The sequence below is a fragment of the Bombina bombina genome, chromosome 6 (assembly GCF_027579735.1).
Source record: "Bombina bombina isolate aBomBom1 chromosome 6, aBomBom1.pri, whole genome shotgun sequence".
In the NCBI taxonomy this organism is placed as follows: Eukaryota; Metazoa; Chordata; class Amphibia; order Anura; family Bombinatoridae; genus Bombina; species Bombina bombina.
In genome coordinates, this window is record NC_069504.1 from 351,697,300 (window position 1) to 351,723,039 (window position 25,740).

The 25,740-nt window shown below is 39.3% G+C and overlaps 1 protein-coding gene across 1 annotated transcript in view; it reads right to left on the reverse strand.

Annotated features, from left to right (window-relative positions):
* REEP2 (receptor accessory protein 2) overlaps positions 1 to 25,740 on the reverse strand; it is a 178,437-nt gene that overhangs the window by 109,995 nt on the left and 42,702 nt on the right. The window contains exons 4-5 of the mRNA XM_053719819.1: positions 16,203 to 16,323; positions 15,718 to 15,831 (exon numbers count right to left, since the gene is read on the reverse strand). Coding sequence (XP_053575794.1) covers positions 15,718 to 15,831; positions 16,203 to 16,323 — 235 coding nt within the window. The remainder of the gene's footprint in view (positions 1 to 15,717; positions 15,832 to 16,202; positions 16,324 to 25,740) is intronic.

Consider the following 25,740-nt stretch of genomic DNA (forward strand, 5'->3'; position numbering starts at 1 on the left):
AGAGAGCGCAAAAGAGGGGGGAGAGAGAGAGGGCGAGAGAGAGGGCAAAAGAGGGGGGAGAGAGAGAGCGCAAAAGAGGGGGGATTGAGCAAAAGAGAGGGGGGGATTGAGCAAAAGAGAGGGGGGGAGAAAGCAAAAGAGAGGGGGGAACGAGCAAAAGAGAGGGGGCAACGAGCAAAAGAGAGGGGGCAACGAGCAAAAGAGAGGGGGCAACGAGCAAAAGAGAGGGGGGAGTGAGCAAAAGAGAGGGGGGAGCGAGCAAAAGAGAGGGGGGAGCGAGCAAAAGAGAGGTGGATTGAGCAAAAGAGAGGTGGAGCGAGAGAGCGCAAAAGAGGTGGAGCGAGAGAGCGCAAAAGAGGTGGAGCGAGAGAGCGCAAAAGAGGTGGAGCGAGAGAGCGCAAAAGAGGTGGAGCGAGAGAGCGCAAAAGAGGTGGAGAGAGCGCAAGAGAGAGGGGGGGAGCACAAGAGAGAGGGGGGGGAGAGCACAAGAGAGAGGGGGGAGAGCACAAGAGAGAGGGGGGAGAGCACAAGAGAGAGGGGGGAGATAGCAAAAGACAGGGGGAGATAGCAAAAGACAGGGGGAGATAGCAAAAGACAGGGGGGAGAGAACAAAAGAGAGGGGGGAGAAAGCAAAAGAGAGGGGGAAGAGAGAGAAAAAGAGAGGGGGAGAGAGATCAAAAGAGAGGGGGAGAGAGATCAAAAGAGAGGGGGAGAGAGAGCAAAAGAGAGGGGGAGAGAGAGCAAAAGAGAGGGGGAGAGAGAGCAAAAGAGAGGGGGAGAGAGAGCAAAAGAGAGGGGGAGAGAGAGCAAAAGAGAGGGGGAGAGAGAGCAAAAGAGAGGGGGGAGAGAGAGAGCGCAAAAGAGGGGGCGAGAGAGAGCAAAAGAGAGGGGGAGAGAGAGAGCAAAAGAGAGGGGGAGGGGGAGAGAGAGAGCAAAAGAGAGGGGGGAGAGAGAGCAAAAGAGAGGGGGGAGAGAGAGCAAAAGAGAGGGGGGAGAGAGAAAGCAAAAGAGAGAGAGCAAAAGAGAGGGGGGAGAGAGAAAGCAAAAGAGAGAGAGCAAAAGAGAGGGGGGGAGAGAGCAAAAGAGAGGGGGGAGAGAGCAAAAGAGAGGGGGGGAGAGAGCAAAAGAGAGGGGGGGAGAGAGCAAAAGAGAGGGGGGAGAGAGCAAAAGAGAGGGGGGGAGAGAGCAAAAGAGAGGGGGGGGAGAGAGCAAAAGAGAGGGGGGGGAGAGAGCAAAAGAGAGGGGGGGGAGAGAGCAAAAGAGAGGGGGGGGAGAGCAAAAGAGAGGGGGGGGAGAGCAAAAGAGAGGGGGGGGAGAGCAAAAGAGAGGGGGGGGAGAGCAAAAGAGAGGGGGGGGGAGAGCAAAAGAGAGGGGGGGGAGAGAGCAAAAGAGAGGGGGGAGAGAGCAAAAGAGAGGGGGAGAGAGAGCAAAAGAGAGGGGGAGAGAGAGCAAAAGAGAGGGGGGGGGAGAGCAAAAGAGAGGGGGGGAGAGCAAAAGGGAGGGGGAGAGAGAGAGCAAAAGAGAGGGGGAGAGAGAGAGCAAAAGAGAGGGGGAGAGAGAGAGCAAAAGAGAGGGGAAGAGAGAGAGCAAAAGAGGGGGAGAGAGAGAGCAAAAGAGAGGGGGGAGAGAGAGCAAAAGGGAGGGGGAGAGAGAGAGCAAAAGAGAGGGGGAGAGAGAGAGCAAAAGAGAGGGGAGAGAGAGCAAAAGAGGGGAGAGAGAGAGCAAAAGAGAGGGGGAGAGAGAGAGCAAAAGAGAGGGGGAGAGAGAGAGCAAAAGAGAGGGGGAGAGAGAGAGCAAAAGAGAGGGGGAGAGAGAGAGCAAAAGAGAGGGGGAGAGAGAGAGCAAAAGAGAGGGGGGAGAGAGAGCAAAAGAGAGGGGGAGGGGGAGAGAGCAAAAGAGAGGGGGGGAGAGAGAGCAAAAGAGAGGGGGAGGGAGAGAGAGCAAGGGGTGGGCCCGATGTACTGCAAAAAATGGCCCGTGTGAACTGGCTTTAGGACTAGTAATATAATAAAGTGCTAACATGGAGCCTTGTTCCCAGGGATAACGAAGGGTGAGTGAAGGAAAAATAAACCCACAAACCTTGCAACGAAGCACATGTAGGATACAAAAGGATTCACTAATCATTGCTAAATAAGATTAGTCTCCACATCATGAAAATAAAACATTTTATTAAACATATGGAGGAAAAAACTGTAAAACTGTAATCCATTTTTAAAATATTCAAATTTCAATTCCACAAAAAAAAAAAAAAAACAGAAATGTCCCTTTTAGATTATTTAAATCAGCTTCTCTCCCCTTCTGGGACCGACCCTTGTAGCAGCAGCATGCCAGAAGGCGGCTTTTTCTACAATGCAGGCTTTGTTTTGTTTTAATGAGAGATGTGGGAGGCACTGAATCTTTAGTTTAAACTTGTGTCTCTAATTCACACAAGAGGAATCTTACATACATGTTCTAAAATTCTTCTACAATATTTCCAATGCTGTGGCATCGCAATGTGCTCTGCATATACAATGCAGGGATTCATCATATAACTGTGGCATAGAATATAGCCTGCACTAAAATGCAAATGAAGGGAGGTGAAAACACCAGGGCTGGGAAATCTGCTGAATTCAATTATCAGGAAAAACAATTATTAATAGATCTTAACTTTAAACACTTGCAAATCACCCCCACATATCCTGAACTGGTAGATGTGTTCAGTTAATCTAAACATGTTATTTAAAGCAATTTACAGACAAACATTTTAGATAAAAGGGACATTAATCCCAGGGTGTGTGTATAAATATATAATATATACACACCGGTCACTTTATTAGGTACACCTTGCTAGTACCCGGTTGGACCACCTTTTGCCTTTAGAACTGCCTTATTTCTTTGTGGCATAGATTCAACAAGCTTTGTAATCTTTCTTCAGAGATTTTGGTCCATATTGACAAGATAGCATCACGCAGTTGTAGCAGATTTGTTGGCTGCACATCCATGATGCGAATCTCCCGTTCCACCACATCCCAAAGGTGCTTTAATAGATTGAGATATGGTGACTGTGGAGGCCATTGGAGTACAGTAATCTCATTGTCATGTTCAAGAAACCAGTTTGAGATGATTTGAGCTTTGTGACATGGTGCATTATCCTGCTGGAAGTAGCCATCAGAAGATGGGTACACTGTAGTTATAAAGGGATGGACATGGTCAGCAACAATACTCAGGTAGGCAGTGGAGTATAAACAATGCTCAATTGGTACTAAGGGGCCCAAAGTGTGCCAAGAAAATATCCCCCACACCATTACACCACCACCAGCCTGAACAGTTGATAGAAGGCAGGATGGATCCATACTTTCATGTTGTTTAGGCCTAATTCTGACCCTACCATCTGAAAGTCACAGCTGAAATCGAGACTCATCAGACCAGGCAAAGTTTTTCCAATTTTCTATTGTCCAATTTTGGTGAGCCTGTGCGAAATGTAGCCTCAGTTTACTGTTCTTAGCTGACAGGAGTGGCACCCGCTGTGGTCTTCTGCTGCTGTAGACCATCTGCTTTAAGGTTCGACATGTTGTGCGTTAAGAGATGGTATTCTGCATACCTTGGTTGCAACGAGTGGTTATGAGTTACTATTGCCTTTCTATCATCTCAAAACAGTCTGCCCATTCTCCTCTGACCTCAACAAGGCATTGTTGACACAACTGCCGCTCGCTGGATATTTTCTCTTTTTCAGACCATTCTCTGTAAACCCTAGAGATGCTTGTGCATGAAAATCCCAGTAGATCAGCAGTGTTTAAAAATACTCAGACCAGTCCGTCTGGCACCAACAACCATGCCACTTTCAAAGTTACTTAAAACCCCTTTTTATCCCCATTCTAATGCTCGGTTTGAACTTCAGCAAGTCATGTTCACCACATCTAGATACCTAAATGCACTGAGTTGCTGCCATGTGATTGGCTAATTAGCAATTTGTGTTATTAAGTAACTGAACAGGTGTACCTAATACAGTGGCCGGTGAGGGTATGGGTGTGTATGTACACACAGTATATATATATATATTTTAATTATACACACACTTAAATTCATATTGTAGTATATGTGCATACACACAAAAGAGCACTTTTCAAAAACATGTTGAGTATATATATATTTATTTTTTTTACACAAAAATGATTAGCCGGCGATTATACAGATGCAGTTTTTGTTTAGTTGTCTTAATATTAAAGAAATGTGTAAAGTTGTATTCTCTGTAAAGTACATAAAGTAATAGGTGTTGTATTTTGTAACATAGGTTTCCCTAGGTTTAAAATCCTCTTATTTTCTCTGCTGGGGTCAGTCAGGGACAGTTATAAATGAGTATAAAATTTCACAGCATCTGATGTCGCTTTAAAGCGTTTTTAACCAATATTGAACTTACGGGAAAATGCACAAATCACTATGGCCTAGATTTGGAGTTTGGCGGTAGCCGTGAAAACCAGCGTTAGAGGCTCCTAAAGCTGGTTTTAGGCTACCGCCGGTATTTGGAGTCATTCAAAAAATGGTCTAATGCTCACTTTTCAGCCGCAACTTTTCCATACCGCAGATCCCCTTACGTCAATTGCGTATCCTATCTTTTCAATGGGATCTTTCTAACTCCGGTATTTAGAGTTGTGGCTGAAGTGAGCGTTAGAATTCTACCGACAAGACTCCAGCCGCAGAAAAAAGTCAATAGTTAAGAGCTTTCTGGGCTAACGCCGGTTCATAAAGCTCTTAACTACTGTGCTCTAAAGTACACTAACACCCATAAACTACCTATGTACCCCTAAACCGAGGCCCCCCCACATCGCCGACACTCGATTAATTTTTTTTAACCCCTAATCTGCCGACCGCCACCTACGTTATACTTATGTACCCCTAATCTGCTGCCCCTAACACCGCCGACCCCTATATTATATTTATTAACCCCTACCCTGCCCCCCACAACGTCGCAGCCAGCTACCTACACTTATTAACCCCTAATCTGCCGTCCGCACACCGCCGCCAGCTACATTATAGCTATGTACCCCTAATCTGCTGCCCTAACATCGCCGACCCCTATATTATATTTATTAACCCCTAACCTGCCCCCCACAACGTCGCAGCCAGCTACCTACAATAAATAACCCTTAATCTGCCGACCGCAAAGTGCCGCCACCTACATTATAGCTATGTACCCCTAATCTGCTGCCCCTAACACCGCCGACCCCTATATTATATTTATTAACCCCTAATCTGCCCCCCTCAACGTCGCCTCCACCTGCCTACACTTATTAACCCCTAATCCGCCTCACTAACCCTATAATAAATAGTATTAACCCCTAATCTGCCCTCCCTAACATCGCCGACACCTAACTTCAATTATTAACCCCTAATCTGCCGACTGGAGCTCACCGCTATTCTAATAAATGTATTAACCCCTAAAGCTAAATCAAACCCTAGCACTAACACCCCCCTAAGTTAAATATAATTTTAATCTAACGAAATTAATTAACTCTTATTAAATAAATTATTCCTATTTAAAGCTAAATACCTGTAAAATAAATCCTAATATAGCTACAATATAAATTATATTTATATTATAGCTATTTTAGGATTAATATTTATTTTACAGGTAACTTTGTATTTATTTTAACCAGGTACAATAGCTATTAAATAGTTAAGAACTATTTAATAGCTAAAATAGTTCAAATAATTACAAATTTACCTGTAAAATAAATCCTAACCTAAGTTACAATTAAACCTAACACTACACTATCAATAAATTAATTAAATAAAATACCTATAATTATCTACAATTAAACCTAACACTACACTATCAATAAATACATTAAATACAATTCCTACAAATAAATACAATGAAATAAACTAACTAAAGTACAAAAAATAAAAAAGAACTAACTTACAAAAAATAAAAAAATATTTACAAACATTAGAAATATATTACAACAATTTTAAACTAATTACACCTACTCTAAGCCCCCTAATAAAATAACAGACTTCAATCGTATGGAAGACCTCTTCTGCCCCGCTTGGATGAAGACTTCTACCGGATGTAGGACCTCTTCTTGCTCCGCTTGGATGAAGAATTTGGCTCGGCTGGGTGAAGACGACTCAAGGTAGGGAGATCTTCAGGGGCTTAGTGTTAGGTTTATTTAAGGGGGGTTTGGGTTAGATTAGGGGTATGTGGGTGGTGGGTTGTAATGTTGGGGGGGGGGGTATTGTATGGTTTTTTTTTACAGGCAAAAGAGCTGAACTTCTTGGGGCATGCCCCGCAAAGGGCCCTGTTCAGGGCTGGTAAGGTAAAAGAGCTTTGAACTTTAGTAATTTAGAATAGGGTAGGGCATTTTTTTATTTTGGGGGGCTTTGTTATTTTATTAGGGGGCTTAGAGTAGGTGTAATTAGTTTAAAATTGTTGTAATATATTTCTAATGTTTGTAAATATTTTTTTATTTTTTGTAACTTAGTTCTTTTTTATTTTTTGTACTTTAGTTAGTTTATTTCATTGTATTTATTTGTAGGAATTGTATTTAATGTATTTATTGATAGTGTAGTGTTAGGTTTAATTGTAGATAATTATAGGTATTTTATTTAATTAATTTATTGATAGTGTAGTGTTAGGTTTAATTGTAACTTAGGTTAGGATTTATTTTACAGGTAAATTTGTAATTATTTGAACTATTTTAGCTATTAAATAGTTCTTAACTATTTAATAGCTATTGTACCTGGTTAAAATAAATACAAAGTTACCTGTAAAATAAATATTAATCCTAAAATAGCTATAATATAAATATAATTTATATTGTAGCTATATTAGGATTTATTTTACAGGTAAGTATTTAGCTTTAAATAGGAATAATTTATTTAATAAGAGTTAATTAATTTTGTTAGATTAAAATTATATTTAATTTAGGGGGGTGTTAGTGTTAGGGTTAGACTTAGCTTTAGGGGTTAATACATTTATTAGAATAGCGGTGAGCTCCAGTCGGCAGATTAGGGGTTAATAATTGAAGTTAGGTGTTGCCGATGTTAGGGAGGGCAGATTAGGGGTTAATACTATTTATTATAGGGTTAGTGAGGCAGATTAGGGGTTAATAACTTTATTATAATAGCGGTGCGGTCCAGTCGGCAGATTAGGGGTTAATAAGTGTAGGCAGGTGGAGGCGACGTTGTGGGGGCAGATTAGGGGTTATTAAATATAATATAGGGGTCGGCGGTGTTAGGGGCAGCAGATTAGGGGTACATAGGGATAATGTAAGTAGCGGCGGTTTACGGAGCGGCAGATTAGGGGTTAAAAATAATATACAGGGGTCAGCGATAGCGGGGGCGGCAGAATAGGGGTTAGTAAGTGTAAGGTTAGGGGTGTTTAGACTCGGGGTACATGTTAGAGTGTTAGGTGCAGACGTAGGAAGTGTTTCCCCATAGACAACAATCGGGCTGCGTTAGGAGCTGAACGCGGCTTTTTTGCAGGTGTTAGGTTTTTTTTCAGCTCAAACAGCCCCATTGTTTCCTATGGGGGAATCGTGCACGAGCACGTTTTTGAGGCTCGCCGCGTCCGTAAGCAACTCTGGTATCGAGAGTTGAAGTTGCGTTAAATATGCTATACGCTCCTTTTTTGGAGCCTAACGCAGCCATTCTGTGGACTCTCAATACCAGCGGTATTTAAAAGGTGCGGCCAGAAAAAAGCCAGCGTTAGCTACGCGGGTCGTTACCGACAAAACTCTAAATCTAGCCGTATAACTTGGTTTCTGGCTATTTGGCAACTTCCTATAATGGTGGACAAACAAAAGTGCATGCCCATCTGTATTACAAGTAAGCATTTTAAAATATACTTATTTAGATGCAATTAAAAAATACTTAAAGGGACATGGGAATAACAACCATGATTAGCCAAAACCATAAATAAAGTGCTCATGCTAATACTTCAGAACTGCAAAAATGCTTCTATTCAACTAAAAACTATCAGTGCTACTGTGAGAGCTTTTGTTGTACATTTGCTCTGCTTGCCTAAGCACAATAAAAGCTGTCAAATAAATGCTTTTACTAGAAGTAATTGTGCCAATACGTTGTATTGCAAACATGCTTTACATGCTATACTGCACTCATGTGTATTACAGTTTTGACTACTACACTCCTTTAAATATCCATTTAAAAGGGACATTAAACCAAACCATTACTGGGAGCTGGCTGCACACACATTTGGTGAGCCAATGGCAAGAGGCATATACGTGCCACCAATCAGCAGCTAGCACTCAGTAATATATTGCTACTCCAGAGCTTATCTAGGTATAATTTTAAACCATTTTTCTTGAAAATCAAGAAAACATGCAAATTAGGTAATAGAAGAACATTGGAAAGTTGTTTAAACTTTCAAGATTAGGATAGAGCATGCAATTTTAAAGTACCATTAAACTTGACATTTCAACAACGTTATTGCAAGTGAAACATTATTGCAATATACATTCATTATTTATTTTGATGCCTTTTGCTGTAAAATACATCTAAAATTGTGCTTGGTTCACTTTCTCCCAGGGAAGTTTTGGTTAATACTTTTGGTTACTTTACCCTCCCCCCTAAGATTCTCAGTAGTCACATGTTTGTAAAGGTAGATTATCAGTTTTGCATCAACAATCATGATAGGAGAAGCATTATTTGCAATAGTAACTAAGTTGAAATAATAAATAATAATACTTTTTCAAATATATTATCCCTTTAAGTTTTGCAACAGAGAGTTGTTCTTCACAGATATGCATAACACATATTTAATTTTAGAAAATGCCAAAAGTGACAGTGTAATACAATATAGGATAAGAGTTTTAAATATTGAAAGGATATTGCAAATAGGAATCAGAAAGTCATGAATGAATGAATGAATGAATGATGAAGGACGGATGCAATATGATAGCATTGTTTTTGTGGCCATAAAAACCTCATACTTCTTATCACAGTTTAGTAAACATGGCCTTTAAAGATTCATGAAGCTCCAAATTAAGATTTCATGGTTCAGATAGAACATATAATATTAAGATACCTTTAAATGTATTTCTATTATCAAATGTACTTTGTCCACTTGGTACCATTACAGAAAAGAATACCTAGGTAGGCTCAAGAGCCGTAATGCACTGCTAAGAGCTATCTGGTGATTGGTGGCTACACATATATACCTTTTGTCATTGGCTCACCAGATGTATTCAGCTAGATCACAGTAGCATAAGCTGATCCTCTGGAGCTGACTTTAAAGTGATGTTAAATGCAATGATGTTGCCTTCAAATATTAAGTGTTTCTCAACCGCAGTCCTCAAGTATCCCCAACAGGCCAGGTTCCCCTTATAGCTAAACTAAGGCACAGGTGAAAAACAGCTGATCAGTCTCCATGGTTACTAACCTGCTCTCACCCATCAGCTGATTATTTCCCCTGTGCTTTAGTTGAGCTATAATGGAAACCTGGCCTGTTGGGGATACTTGAGGACCATGGTTGAGAAACACTAAGTTAGAGGACAACTTAATAAATACATTTAGCATATACATTTTTCTTGTAAAACTGTTTAATTAAAGGGATATGAAAGTCCAAAATAAACTTGCATGATTCAGATAGAGCATGTTATTTTTGGAAGACTTTTAAATTCACTTCTATTTTCCTTGTTGAAAATGAATATGAACATAACCTAAACTAGTATATAAACAGGCAGTGTACAACTCCACAGCTATAAGATGCAAGTGGCAGGAGGGACCATCAAAACCTCCAAACATGTAGAAAAGTTGAAAAATCCACAGCACCTTAACGAATTTTCAACATTTTATTGTAACATCTTTCTCCCATACAGGTACAAAGCAGGTAGCCGCAACGTTTCGGGATATTATCCCTTAATCATGCTAATGAGCCTCATCTGATGAGATACATTTATAGGCCTGCACTTTAACCCATAGTATACTGTTACAAAGTGAATTTTATCACTCAACATCACCACCTAGTGGTTATAAATATTATTACAGTTAAACACATATGTAAATTTAAAAATAAATATACAATTTACAATTTACCTATTCATCTGTTGGTATACCTATATACAAATCTTTATTGATATTCAATATCTTCTGCATAATATTACCATTTCTTCCTGAAAATTTTTATTAAACATCCATTTAGTATAGAAACACTTTAAGGTCCAGCTCTCTGTTGATTCCTTTAGGAATTAAAGCATCCAATTTATATATCCAATAGGACTCTTTTTGTTTTAATATAGTTTCCTTATTGCCACCTCTTCTTAATTTATCCACTCCATCAATAATTTGCCACCGTAGTTGGCTTATATTGTGACCTGCACTCAAAAAATGACAAGATACAGGGGCTTCCTGGTCCCCACATCTAATATTGGATCTGTGTTGACTCATCCTATCTCGTACCCTTCTGGTTGTCTCACCAACATAGATTTTTGAACATGGGCATTTAATAAGGTATACGACATAGGATGAGTCACACGTATAGAAATTGTTAATGCTAAAAAAAAATCCTGTTTGGGGATGTTGAAATTCTGTCCCTTTAATAACTGCACTACCACTTGCACAACCCAAGCATGGAAAAGTTCCATAGCTTTTCTTAGTGATGTATTTCTGTTTCTTTCTAGATCCCAAATCATTTCTAACCAACATATCTCCCAAAATTTGGACTCTTCGATATGCCATCATAGGTGTTTTTTTAAAGGATTCAATATTTGAATTACAATTTTTTTAAGATGTGCCAATGTTTAGATACAATGTTCCTCACTTTCTTACTAATAGGGTTAAACTGCGTTACACAAACTACCCTTTCTTCATCTTCTCTCTTAGCTCTAGAAACATTGTTATCTTCTTGTACCCTCATGATCTCTTTCTCAATTAACTTCCTGGGGTATCCTCTTTGTAGGAACTTATCCCCCATTTCTTGTAGTCTGTTTACAACTAGGGAGTCATCATTTACAATCCTTTTTACTCTTTTAAACTGACTACGTGGTAGAGAATTCTTTAAGGGCTCATTATGAAAGCTTTCATACCTTAACAAAGTATTTCTATCTGTTTTCTTTCGATGCAGATCAATCTTAAATTTACAAGTTTCCCTGTTTATATGTATTATCGTGTCCAGGAATACCACGTTTTCCTCACTGAAGGTTAGTGTGAATTTTAAATTATTGACAGCTTGATTCAATTGTTCAACAAATGCCAATAGGGTACCAACGTCGCCCCACCACACGCCAAATATGTCATCTATGAAGCGCCACCACGACGCTCCATATTTAAAGGGACAATATACACTCATTTTCATATAACTGCATGTAATAGACACTACTATAAAGAATAAGATGCACAGATACTGATATAAAAATCCAGTATAAAACTGTTTAAAAACTTACTTAGAAGCTCTCAGTTTAGCTCTGTTGAAAAGGTAGCTGGAAAGCTTACTGCAAGTGGGAAATAAGACACTCCCCCTCCCCCTTCTTTTGCATATGAAAAGACCCTTTACACAAACAGGAGCAAGCTGGAGAAGGTAGCTGACAGTATTCTCATAAAACTTTGGGGCTTGGTTAGGAGTCTGAAAATCAGAGCAATGTTCTTTAAAAATGAACAAAACTATACATTTAAAAAAAAAAAAACTTTATGGGCTATATAAATAGATCATCTATAAAACATTTATGCAAAGAAAAAAATGAATGTATAATGTCCCTTTAAGAAACAACTAATTTTCCTATACAAATTTTTCTTCAACACTATTCATGAACATATTGGCGTATGCTGGGGCAACGTTGGACCCCATGGCAGTACCTCTTGTCTGTAAAAACCAGTCATCTTGAAACAAGAAATAATTATTGTATAGTACTATTCTTAATAAATTTTCAAAGAATAATATTTGACTCTCACTATACAACTCCGAATTTCTCAGTGCCAAGATACATGCTCCTATGCCACTTTCATGGTTAATTACAGTGTACAAACTACTTACATCGAGTGTATACAGAATACATTTTGCATTAGCCAATGGAAAACCCTTTAATTTTTCAATGAAATCACTGGTATCTTTAATATAAGAGGTTATTTTTTGAACTTCTGGCTGCAAAATCTTATCCATATATGTGGCTATGTTTGCAAAGACAGATTCTATTCCTGCCACAATTGGCCGCCCAGGTGGCTCTGTTAAATTTTTATGTACCTTAGGTACTGTGTAGAAAATTGGTGTTTTAGGCCATTCTACATATAGATTTTCAGATAACTTTTTGTCAATAATACCAATCCTGAATGCCCAATTTAACACTCTTCTTATTTCTGCCTGTATTTTAACCACCTGATTATTCTGTATTGATTTATAGGTATCAATATCTCCCAACTGCTGTTTAATCTCTGTAACATAGTAGTCAGTGTCTAAAACTACAGTGGCACCCCCCTTATCAGCTCTTCTTATCTGAATATTCTTTTCTTTCAGGGAGTCAATAGCTTTTTTTGTGGCACTGTTAGATTAGGTTCATATACTTTATATTTTTTCAGACTTTTATTATTGTGATTAGCTTTTAATTTCAACACATCACACAACCATTTCAATGTAGGTCTCCACACTGTTATTGCCTTGGGTTGGTATGTACGTACTTTTCTTATATAAACCTGTAGATTTTAATGTTAACATATCTCTTTTAGGTAAAACAGTGGTTTTAATCAATCGTGGGCTCTCATTAAATAAACATTTTAGCCTCAATGTCCGGAAAAACCTATACAAGTCTTTCTCCAACTCAAAAAAGTTAATGTCTTTTTTAGGACAAAATGACAATCCTTTATCTAACACTTCGTACTCACTCTTCTGAAGGATCTTACTCGAAATATTGATCACTGTTGACCCTTCTTTTTCACCTTGCTGGTTTTCTTTCTCGGCGGGTATCGGCGATCTTTCTCCATGCCGCTTGTGTTTGCGGCCGCCTCTGTGGCGCTTCCTGATGATGTCGGTGAGTCGTTGCACGACTCTAAAAAACTTTGCCCATCTGATGACTCCGTACTGCTGACGCGATTTCCGCCATCTTTGAATTTCTCCTTCCCTTGATTCCGATTAGCTCTCTGTGGTTTACCGGCCCCTCTTCTCTTCCAATGGGATGGTTCTCATCTCCACCTGTAGGCATGCCCCTGGAGGTAATCCATTTCGTCACGCTGAAATTTTAACCCCTTCTGTTCCTGCAGCTCTTTCTTCAAGGTATTGATTTTATCATCTACCTCCTTTATTTTTTTAGCAAATTCATCCGATGCCAGCATTTCCTGAAGATCCTCTTTTTTTTCTTTTCCACTTCAAGTTGTTTGTCAATCTCTTGCTGTAAGGAATCTACAGTTAGCACAATGAGGTCATATGAGCACTTATTTAATATTGCTTCAAATTTTTCACAGTATTGAGGATTGTCCTTTAGTAGAGTAGGTTGTGTAGACATGCGTAATCCTCTTGGAATTCTTTTCACCCTAAAATATTCTGCTAGGGTTATTGCATGCAGTTCCCATATCATATTTTTCCTCTTCAACCTCTCATACTCTTGTCCACTCTTTTCTTTTGGGGCTTCTTTAAGAAAATCTCTTGACCCACGGATTAATGTGGTAATCCTGGCTGCATCCACATCTGAATAGGTAAAAGTCTTTGTACCATCTACTTTGGGTATTGTATCCATTATATCCGGACACAATAATTACCTGGAGCAGGTAAACATCATAGACAGTCTGTAATAATGTAGTATATAAACAGGCAGTGTACAGCTCCACAGCTATAAGATGCAAGTGGCAGGAGGGACCGTCAATGTTGGTGAGACCACCAGAAGGGTACGAGACAGGATGAGTCAACACAGATCTAATATTAGATGTGGGGACCAGGAAGCCCCTGTATCTTGTCATTTTTTGAGTGCAGGTCACAATATAAGCCAACTACGGTGGCAAATTATTGATGGAGTGGATAAATTAAGAAGGAGGTGGCAATAAGGAAAAAATATTAAAACAAAAAGAGTCCTATTGGATATATAAATTGGATGCTTTAATTCCTAAAGGAATCAATAGAGAGCTGGACCTTAAAGTGTTTCTTTAATAAATGGATGTTTAATTAAAAAAATCAGGAAGAAATGGTAATATTATGCAGAAGATATTGAATATCAATAAAGATTTGTATATAGGTATACCAACAGATGAATAGGTAAATTGTAAATTGTATATTGTTTTTAAATTTACATATGTGTTTAACTGTAATAATATTTATAACCACTAGGTGGTGATGTTGAGTGATAAAATTCACTTTGTAACAGTATACTATGGGTTAAAGTGCAGGCCTATAAATGTATCTCATCAGATGAGGCTCATTAGCATGATTAAGGGATAATATCCCGAAACGTTGCTGCTACCTGCTTTGTACCTGTATGGGAGAAAGATGTTTCAATAATAACCTAAACTAGTAGGAGCTGCTGCTGATTGGTGCCTGCACACATTTGTATATTGTTTTTGGCTAACTAGATATGTTTATCTAGCTGCCAGTAATGCAATGCTGTTCCTTCAGCAAAGGATAACAAGATAATGAAGCAAATTTGATGATAGAATTAAATTGGAAAGTTGTTTAAAATTGGATGTTCTATCCAAATCACGAAAGAAAACCCAGTCCTTTTAAATATAAACTTACATTTAGAATTGCCGCTCTTATTGCATCTGTCTGCCTCCCTGTTGACAGAAGTTTGGTGCAGCCAATAAGAGAGGCACCATATGTCCCATATATTTCTACAGCAGTGTACTCTCACACTGCTGCTTTGAGCCTGAATAGAAACTGAAATTTATTTTAATTTTTGAAGACTGTATTAAAGGCTGCTTACCTAGGGTTTACTGTAGAACACATTATGTCATTGAATTGTGAAACTTCATTTATAAACATCATTTAATTTTTTTAAATTAAGTCTTCAAAGATTAAAATGAATTGCAGTTATCCTTTATGTAAACATTATAAATTGACTTCAATTGTGATTGAGAGACTTACTTTTAATATAACATTTTTTTTTTGTTTGTCCGGGAAAACTCACTTACTTCAACCTGCCCCATGTGACCACAGCAGTAAACACTGAATCTGCTACACTTCCACTGGATTGCACATTACAACTGCGCATGCGCATTTGCATTGATATCGGATTCAGGCTCAAAGCAGCAGTGATAGAGCGCACTGCTATATAAAATACATAGGGTGTGTGGTGTCTTTTATTGGCTGCACCACACGCCACTCAATTTAAAAAAATAAATAAAGGAACTGAAAGGGAGGTGGTCAGAGAAGGGATGAGAGCTGCAATTAGAAAAGGATAATTTAAACTTAATAAAAAGCATTTATAATAAACATTCTCTGCTTAATGCACTTATTAAGGTGTTCTCTAACTCAGGGAGACAGCATCCTTAGGCCCACAGATGTTTTGGAATTACATTTGCCATGATGCAGAGACACTTTAGGCTCTCTGAGCATCATGGGAAAAGTAGTTCCAAAACATCTGGGGGTCCAAGGTTGCTGACCCCTGCTCTAACTAATATTAAAATACAACAACATTACATCATGCAGGAGTTAAACAAGCAAGCAATAAGGCAATATTACAATGCCCTAACACTTTAGAGCATTTTCTTTTTGCACTTTTATTTCCCTTTAAAGTGTTGTTTGGGAGAAACTAAAAGTGATGGAAAAAGTGTGTTAGTCACAACATAGTAAGTATTATACAGTACCTTGGTAGCAGCAGTTACTGCAGCATTTGCAGCAAGATTCAGTCCTCTTTTACCAACGCGCATCATTGTTTCATAGCTCTTTTCCCTTGCCTGAGCAATATACTCATCGATTTCCTGTCATTTATAAAAAATAAAAACAAATATTTAGATTAACTAGAAATGCAAATTGAACCATCTATTGCTGAAATGATCAAAGTTAACGGGTACTATAAAAATAAACCTTAATTTTCCATGCACTTTCCAGCTTTGCAACCAAAACCTCTGTACACCTCCTAATCAGTTAACCACAACAAGGGAAGAGAGAGGTAAAGGTTACCTGTTCTACAAGATGCTTTTTTTTTTTTTTTTTTTTTTTTTTTTTAAGAATATTGCTCCCTGCTTTTCAATGGAAATGTGAAGATCCCATGAAAATGTAATTTATGATAGTTCCCCTTTACAATAATAATCAGGTACACAAATTTAGTAAAGACTAAAGGAAAACTCACCTTTTCCTTACAGGAAAGAGTTGGATGGACAAATTTCCTGTAGAGCACACTTGAGCCTTTTGTGTACGGTGAAAGAAGCCAAATCACAAATGCAATTTTTAGTTCGAAATAGAAAGGAAACCTGACCAGTATATAAAAAAAAATACAATTAAATTCTTTAAAAGGAGAACAACATATAGAGACTAGGGATGGGCGAATATTTCTAAAAATTCAAAATTTAAAACGAATTTTGATACATTCGTTCAAATCGAATTTTGAATGTTTATATAACATTCTAACATTCTATTTTTGAATTTTCGTTTTCAAATTTTTCAATAAAAACAGAATTTATGCTTACCTGATAAATTACTTTCTCTTACGGTGTATCCAGTCCACTGATTCATCCTTACTTGTGGGATATTCTCATTCCCTACAGGAAGTGGCAAAGAGAGCACACAGCAGAGCTGTCCATATAGCTCCCCCTCAGGCTCCGCCCCCCCAGTCATTCGACCGACGGTTAGGAGAAAAAGGAGAAACCATAGGGTGCAGTGGTGACTGTAGTTTTACAAAAATAAATTTGAACCTGACTTAATTGCCAGGGCGGGCCGTGGACTGGATACACCGTAAGAGAAAGTAATTTATCAGGTAAGCATAAATTCTGTTTTCTCTTACATGGTGTATCCAGTCCACGGATTCATCCTTACTTGTGGGATACCAATACCAAAGCTTTAGGACACGGATGACGGGAGGGAAACAAGTCAGGTTACCTAAACGGAAGGCACCACAGCTTGCAAAACCTTTCTTCCAAAAATAGCCTCCGAAGAAGCAAAAGTATCGAATTTGTAAAATTTGGCAAAAGTATGCAGTGAAGACCAAGTCGCTGCCTTACAAATCTGTACAACAGAAGCCTCATTCTTGAAAGCCCATGTGGAAGCCACAGCTCTGGTGGAATGAGCGGTAATTCGTTCAGGAGGCTGCTGTCCAGCAGTCTGATATGCCAATCGGATGATGCTTTTCAGCCAGAAGGAAAGAGAGGTAGTAGTCACTTTTTGACCTCTCATCTTACCAGAATAAACAACAAACAAGGATGATGTTTGCCTGAAATCTTTAGTTGCTTTTAAATAGAATTTTAAAGCACTAACCACATCAAGATTGTGTAACAGTCGTTCCTTCTTAGAAACTGGATTAGGGCACAGAGAAGGAACAATGATTTCCTGGTTAATATTCTTATTAGAAACCAATTTTGGAAGGAAACCAGGTTTGGTACGCAAGACAACCTTATCTGCATGGAACACCAGATATAGGGTGAATTACACTGCACAGCAGACAATTCTGAAACTCTTTGAGCAGAAGAAATAGCTACCAAAAACAAAACTTTCCAAGATAATAACTTAATATCTATGGAATGTAAAGGTTCAAACGGAACCCCTTGAAGAACTGAAAGAACTAAATTTAGACTCCATGGATGAGCCACAGGTTTATAGACAGGCTTGATTCTAACTAGAGCCTGTGCAAACGCCTGAACGTCTGGTACTGCTGCCAGACGCTTGTGTAACAGGATAGACAGAGCAGATATCTGTCCCTTTAAGGAACTAGCTGACAATCCCTTCTCCAATCCTTCTTGGAGAAAAGACAATATCCTTGGAATCCTAATCTTACTCCACGAGTAACCCTTGGATTCCCACCAACAAAGATATTTCCTCCATATCTTATGGTAAATTTTCCTGGTGACAGGCTTTCTGGCCTGGATAACTGATTCAGAGAACCCACGCTTAGCTAGAATTAAGCGTTCAATCTCCAAGCAGTCAGTTGCAGAGAAACTAGATTTGGATGCTTGAATGGACCCTGTATTAGAAGATCCTGCCTCAATGGCAGCTTCCATGGTGGAACCGATGACATGTCCACTAGATCTGCATACCAAGTCCTGCGTGGTCACGCAGGCGCTATCAGAATTACCGAAGCCTTCTGTTTGATTCTGGCTACTAGCCGAGGGAGAAGAGGAAACGGTGGAAAGACATAAGCTAGACTGAAGGACCAAGGCGCTACTAGAGCATCTATCAATGCCGCCTTGGGGTCCCTGGACCTGGATCCGTAAAGGGGAAGTTTGGTGTTCTGATGGGATGCCATCAGATCCAATTCTGGAATGCCCCATAGCTGGGTCAGCTCAGTAAAAACCTCCGGGTGGAGTTCCCACTCCCCCGGGTGAAAAGTCTGACGACTCAGAAAATCCGCCTCCCAGTTGTCTACTCCTGGGATGTGAATTGCAGATAGGTGGCAGGAGTGATCCTCCGCCCATTTGATGATCTTGGTTACTTCCTTCATCGCTAGAGAACTCTTTGTTCCTCCCTGATGATTGATGTACGCTACAGTTGTGATGTTGTCCGACTGAAATCTGATGAATTTGGCCTCCGCTAGTTGAGGCCATGCCTGGAGCGTGTTGAATATCACTCTCAGTTTCAAAATGTTTATCGGGAGAAGAGATTCTTCCTGAGACCATAGGCCCTGAGCTTTCAGGGAGTACCAGACCGCACCCCAGCCTAACAGACTGGCATCGGTCGTGACAATGATCCACTCCGGTCTGCGGAAGCACATTCCCCGAGACAGGTGATCCTGAGACAACCACCAGAGAAGAGAATCTCTGGTTTTCTGGTCCATTTGTATTTGAGGAGACAAATCTGCATAATCCCCATTCCACTGTTTGAGCATGCACAGTTGCAGTGGTCTGAGATGAATTCGGGCAAAAGGGACAACGTCCATTGCCGCAACCATTAATCCGATTACCTCCATGCACTGAGCTACAGAACGCCGAGGAATGGAATGAAGAACTCGGCAAGCTTTGACTTCCTAACCTCTGTCAGAAATATTTTCATTTCTACCGAGTCTATTAGTGTTCCCAGGAAGGGAACCCTTGTGAGCGGGGACAGAGAACTTTTTTCTACGTTCACCTTCCATTAATGAGACCTTAGAAAGGCCAGAACAATGTCCGTATGAGCCTTGGCTCTGTGAAAAGACGACGCCTGTATTAAGATGTCATCCAGATAAGGTGCTACTGCAATGCCCCGCGGTCTTAGTACCGCTAGAAGGGACCCTAGCACCTTTGTGAAAATTCTGGGAGCGGTGGCCAACCCAAAAGGAAGGGCCACAAACTGGTAATGCGTGTCCAGAAAAGCGAACCTTAGGAACTGATGATGATCTTTGTGGATAGGAATATATAGGTACGCATCCTTTAGATCCACGGTAGTCATATATTGACCTTCCTGGATCATCGGTAAGATTGTCCGAATGGTTTCCATTTTGAATGATGGAACTCTGAGGAATTTGTTTAGAATTTTTAGATCCAGGATTGGCCTGAAAGTTCCCTCCTTTTTGGGAACTACAAACAGGTTTGAGTAAAAGCCCAGTCCTTGTTCTGCAATTGGAACTGGATGTATCACTCCCATCTTTAGAAGATCTTCTACACAGCGTAAGAACGCCTGTTTCTTTGTCTGGTCTGAAGACAAACGAGAAATGTGGAACCTTCCCCTTGGAGGAGAGTCCTTGAATTCTAGAAGATACCCCTGAGCAACAATTTCTAATGCCCAGGGATCTGGAACATCTCTTGCCCAAGCCTGAGCAAAGAGAGAAAGTCTGCCCCCTACTAGATCCGGTCCCGGATCGGGGGCTACCCCTTCATGCTGTCTTGGTAGCAGCCGCAGGCATCTTGGCCTGTTTACCATTCTTCCAGCCCTGCAAAGGCTTCCAGGTTGCTTTGGGCTGGGAAGCGTTACCCTCTTGCTTTGCGGTTGCAGAGGTTGAAGCAGGTCCGCTCCTGAAGTTGCGAAAGGAGCGAAAATTAGCCTTGTTTTTGGCCTTAAACGATCTATCTTGTGGAAGGGCATGGCCCTTTCCCCCAGTGATATCCGAAATAATTTCTTTCAACTCGGGGCCGAATAGGGTCTTTCCCTTGAAAGGAATATTTAGTAATTTTGTTTTGGACGACACGTCAGCCGACCACGACTTGAGCCAAAGCGCTCTACGCGCCATAATGGCAAAACCAGAATTTTTCACCGCTAACTTAGCTAATTGTAAAGCGGCATCTGTGATAAAAGAATTAGCCAGCTTTAGAGCATGAATTCTATCGATGACTTTGTCATATGAAGTCTCCCTCTGGAGCGACTCCTCCAGCGCCTCAAACCAAAAAGCCGCTGCAGTAGTTACAGGAATAATGCAGGCAATCGGTTGAAGAAGGAAACCTTGTTGAACAAATATTTTCTTTAGTAAACCTTCTAATTTTTTATCCATAGGCTCTTTGAAAGCACACCTGTCTTCTATTGGTATGGTTGTGCGCTTGGCTAGTGTTGAAACTGCACCCTCTACCTTAGGGACCGTCTGCCACGCGTCCCGCCTGGGGTCAGTTATGGGGAACATTTTCTTAAAGATAGGGGGGGGGACAAAAGGCACACCTGGTCTCTCCCACTCCCTAGTCACAATATCCGCCACCCTTTTCGGGATCGGAAACGCATCAGTGTATACAGGGACTTCTAGAAACTTGTCCATTTTACACAATTTTTCTGGGACCACCATGGGGTCACAATCATCCAGCGTAGCTAAAACCTCCTTAAGCAGTACGCGGAGGTGTTCCAGCTTAAATTTAAACGCTAAGGAATCTGATTCTGCCCGCTGAGAAACCTTTCCTGTGTCAGAAATTTCTCCCTCGGACAGTACATCCCTCACTGCCACTTCAGAGTGTTGTGAGGGTACAACAGATAAATCATCCAAAACTTCTGATTGCTCATCCTCTGTTCTTAAAACTGAGCTATCACGCTTTTTAGGAAAAACTGTCAGTTTGGATAGAAATGCCGCAAGGGAATTATCCATGACTGCTGCTAATTGTTGTAATGTAATAGGGGCCAATGCGCTAGAGGTACTAGGCATCGCTTGCGCGGGCGTAACTGGTGTCGACACATGGGGAGACGAAGGAGGACTATCCTCGTTACCTTCCGTTAAAGAATCATCTTGGGCTACATTTTTAAGTGTCACTGCATGGTCTTTAAAATGTTTAGATACCTTAGCACACTTTAAACACAAATGTAAGGGGGGTACCGCCATGGCTATTAAACACATAGAACAAGGTCTATCTGTAGGCTCAGACATGTTAAACAGACTTAGACAGCACTCAAATACAGTAAAATACAATTTTTGAAACAACGGTACTGTGCCTTTAAATAATAAAAAGCGCACACTTTTTACTAAATCTCCAAAAATCATCCAATCTTTATGAAAATTTCACCATGTGATCCTAATGCTTTGAAATGATTGCACAGTAAATTTCAAGTCAATTAACCCCTTACTGCCCAAACTGGAGCAAATTAAAGCTGGCAACCGGTTAGCAAACTACAGCACCATGCCACAGCCTCTGCTGTGGCCCTACCTTCCTTGGGGATTCGTTTTGATCGAAAATAAGCCTTTCTGAAGTCCTCAAGTAATCTCTGGACTCTTCACATGGAGCTGCATGAAGCTGTCTGTAAAATCAACTGCGCAACTGAGGCGCGGATTTCAGGCCCCCTCCCTCTTCACTCTGGAGTTGTGGGGCCTTCCCAAGCCAAAATAGGTGTCTAAATATATGCCATGCGGAATAAACCCCAAAAAAGTGTTTCAAATGTAATATAAACTTGTATAAATATCATATTTTTGTAAAAAAATAATCGATTGCCCCGTAACAGTGTCCACCAGTGTTTTGAGCCCTTTCAAATAAGCCTTCCTTCTATACCAAGTCTCAGAATATGGCTTACCTTTCCCACATGGGGATTCTTGTCAGTCTTCTAGCATTACTAAGTCTTGACTAGAAAAAATGACTGAAACATACCTTAAAGCAGTTAAGCCTACAAACTGTTCCCCCAACTGAAGTTTTCTGGTACTCAACAGTCGTGTGTGGGAACAGCAATGGATTTTAGTTACAACATGCTAAAATCGTTTTCCTCTCAGCAGAAATCTTCATCACTTTCTGCCACAGAGTAAATAGTACAAACCGGTACTATTTTAAAATAACAAACTTTTGATTGAAGAAATAAAAACTACAAATCTAACACCACATTCACTTTACCCTCCCGTGGAGATGCTACTTGTTAGAGCGGCAAAGAGAATGACTGGGGTGGCGGAGCCTGAGGGGGAGCTATATGGACAGCTCTGCTGTGTGCTCTCTTTGCCACTTCCTGTAGGGAATGAGAATATCCCACAAGTAAGGATGAATCCGTGGACTGGATACACCATGTAAGAGAAATTTAAAAATATTTTTGTTTGAATAATAGAATGTTTAGCTATCTATTCATTCAATTTCGAAATGTCATATTCGAATTCGAATGTCACATTCGAATTCGAAATAGTATTTCTAGTCTAATACTGTGTTTTTTTAAATGTAATATTCGAATTTGAATGTGATATTTGATTCAAATGTGACATTCAAATTCGAAATAGTATTTCTAGTCTACAATTGTGTTTTATAAATGTAATATTCGAATTCGAAAAAAAAAACTGTAAATAACATTCGAAAATCGAATTTTTAAGAATATTTGTTCTTATCAACATTCTATTATGTAAATCGAATTTCTACAATAACATTCGTTCTAACATTCGAATTTGAATATAAAGACATTTGCCCATCCCTAATAGAGACCTGTTGTATCACAACTATATAACTTGTATAGGTCGACTAATTTGTGCTTGTGAAGCCGTTTGTTGAAAGGGAGTCAATCACCCAATGATTCTGGTATTGATGAAAAAAAACAATATTACCCCACTTATCACTTCTTTTTTTTAAAAGCATATGCAAGGGATATTCCAGTCAAAATTGGAATGGACATGGGTGTATTTCAGTTTTTTTTTTTTTTTTTTTTTTTAAAAAAAGCAGTTTTACAAAATACATTTATAGCAAATCTGTTGGTGCTCTACAATAATAATATATTAGAAAAAAATATTCTAGTAAAAAAAACTATAGCTGTTTCAATAGTGTATGCTCTGTGCACCAGTATTTTAGGCACAGCACTTTCTCAGAGTGCCTAAATGTGCTTGTATCATAATCACTCAATTTGTTAATTGCTGACATGGCACTCTGAGCAGCTGCAGTATTTAAAATGCAGGCGCAATGAAAACAACAATGCTTCACATGCACATGCAGTGAAAAATGTTAACATTAAAACAGTGATAACTTTTACTAGAAGCATTTTTGCCAAACAAGTATATTGCAAATATGTTTCTATTCAAAAAAATAATCTATGTGCATTTAAAGTTTGCCTGGAATGCCCCTTTAATCACACCAACATCGTAAGTTGTTCTCTTGGTGTCATTTGTTGAAAGACAGGTAGGAATCTGTAGGAGCGTACACAAGAATGGGGCATTATATGGCAGCAGTTTTAAAACTATGTTATACATCTGCAATAACAGTAGGTGGCAGCAATATTTCCTGTCATGTACTGCTCCAGAAATGTGCTTCTTAGATATCTCTTCAACAAAGAATATCATGACAACAAACATTTGATAATAAAAGTAAAATAAAATTGTATTCTGTCTGAACCCTCTAGTAGTCAAAACAAATCAGTTGACATCAAAGGCTAAAGATTTGATAACAAACAACATGTCAAGATAAGAGTTTCAATAATCTACTTCTTGTAGTGACATTTGATAATCATCATATAACATAAGGATAGAGCTCATAGAGATCTACAGATGGAGGGTAACAAAGAAGAGGATAAACTGCAGCACTTTGGTAGTAGACTTAAAGGAACAGTCTACTACACTAAAATTGTTATTGTTTAATAAAAGATAGATAACACCTTTACTACCCATTCCCCAGCTTTGCAACCAACATTGATATATTAATATACTTTATAACATTTAAACCCCTAAATTTCTACCCGTTTCTAAACCACTACTGTCTACTCAGCCTCTAATCCCATGCTTTTTTATTTGCTTTTCACAACAGGAGACTGCTAGCTCATGTGGGCCATATAGATAACATTGTGTCCATGCCCGAGGAGTTAAAGGGACAGTTCATCCAAAAAAAATTCTCCCATTTAAATTGTTCCCAATGATCCATTTTACCTGCTGGAGTATATTAAATTGTTTACAAGTACCCCTATTTTGGCCTTTGAAATAGCTAATTTAGCCTGTGGTATCCCAACCTATACTGAATGTTTTGATACTGGAGTCTCAGCTATTGAATAGCCTAAGTAAACACAGCCAGCAGAAAAAATGACACTCCCAGTGGGGTGCAGGATAGTTAAGTAATAACATGATAATTTTCCATCACTATGTATTGAGCTTTAGTTTCCCACACAAATATAAGATAAGGAAGCAAGTGTGTGTACACAAAGTGATAACATAATGAGATCTGATACCTGAAGCTCAACCCATTGTAATAGGCTGTGGTTTAAAAGCATAAAACCAGCTACTTGATACACACACAAACCTGAAAATGCAATTTCTCTTACATTTTAAACTCTCTGTAGCTGGTATAAAAAGTCATTGAAAATACATTAATATAAAAACAATTTTGCAGTGTACACACAGTATCTCACAAAAGTGAGTACACCCCTCACATTTTTGTAAATATTTTATTATATATTTTCATGTGACAACACTGAAGAAAACATAATTTATGTAAGAACTTACCTGATAAATTTATTTCTTTCATATTGGCAAGAGTCCATGAGCTAGTGACGTATGGGATACACAATCCTACCAGGAGGGGCAAAGTTTCCCAAACCTCAAAATGCCTATAAATACACCCCTCACCACACTCACAATTCAGTTTAACGAATAGCCAAGAAGTGTGGTGATAAAGAAAGGAGTATAAAGCATCAACAAAGGAATTTGGAAATAATTGTACTTTATACAAAAAAATCATAACCACCATAAAAAAGGGTGGGCATCATGGACTCTTGCCAATATGAAAGAAATTAATTTATCAGGTAAGTTCTTACATAAATTATGTTTTCTTTCATGTAATTGGCAAGAGTCCATGAGCTACTGATGTATGGGATAGCAATACCCAAGATGTGGAACTCCACGCAAGAGTCACTAGAGAGGGAGGGACAAAATAAAAACAGCAATTTTGCTGAAAAAAATAAATCCACAACCCAAATATAAGTTTATTCTCAAAAAATAAAAAATAAAACTTAAATCATAAGCAGAAGAATCAAACTGAAACAGCTGCCTGAAGAACTTTCCTACCAAAAACTGCTTCCGAAGAAGCAAACACATCAAAATGGTAGAATTTAGTAAATGTATGCAAAGAAGACCAAGATGCTGCTTTGCAAATCTGATCAACCGTAGCTTCATTCTTAAAAGCCCAAGAAGTGGAAACTGATCTAGTAGAATGAGCTGTAATTCTCTGAGGCAGGACTCTACCCGACTCCAAATAAGCCTGATGAATCAAAAGCTTTAACCACGATGCCAAAGAAATGGCAGAAGCCTTCTGACCTTTCCTGGAACCAGAAAAGAAAATGAATAGACTAGAAGTCTTCCTGAAATCTTTAGTGGCTTCAACATAATATTTCAGAGCTCTCACCACATCCAAAGAATG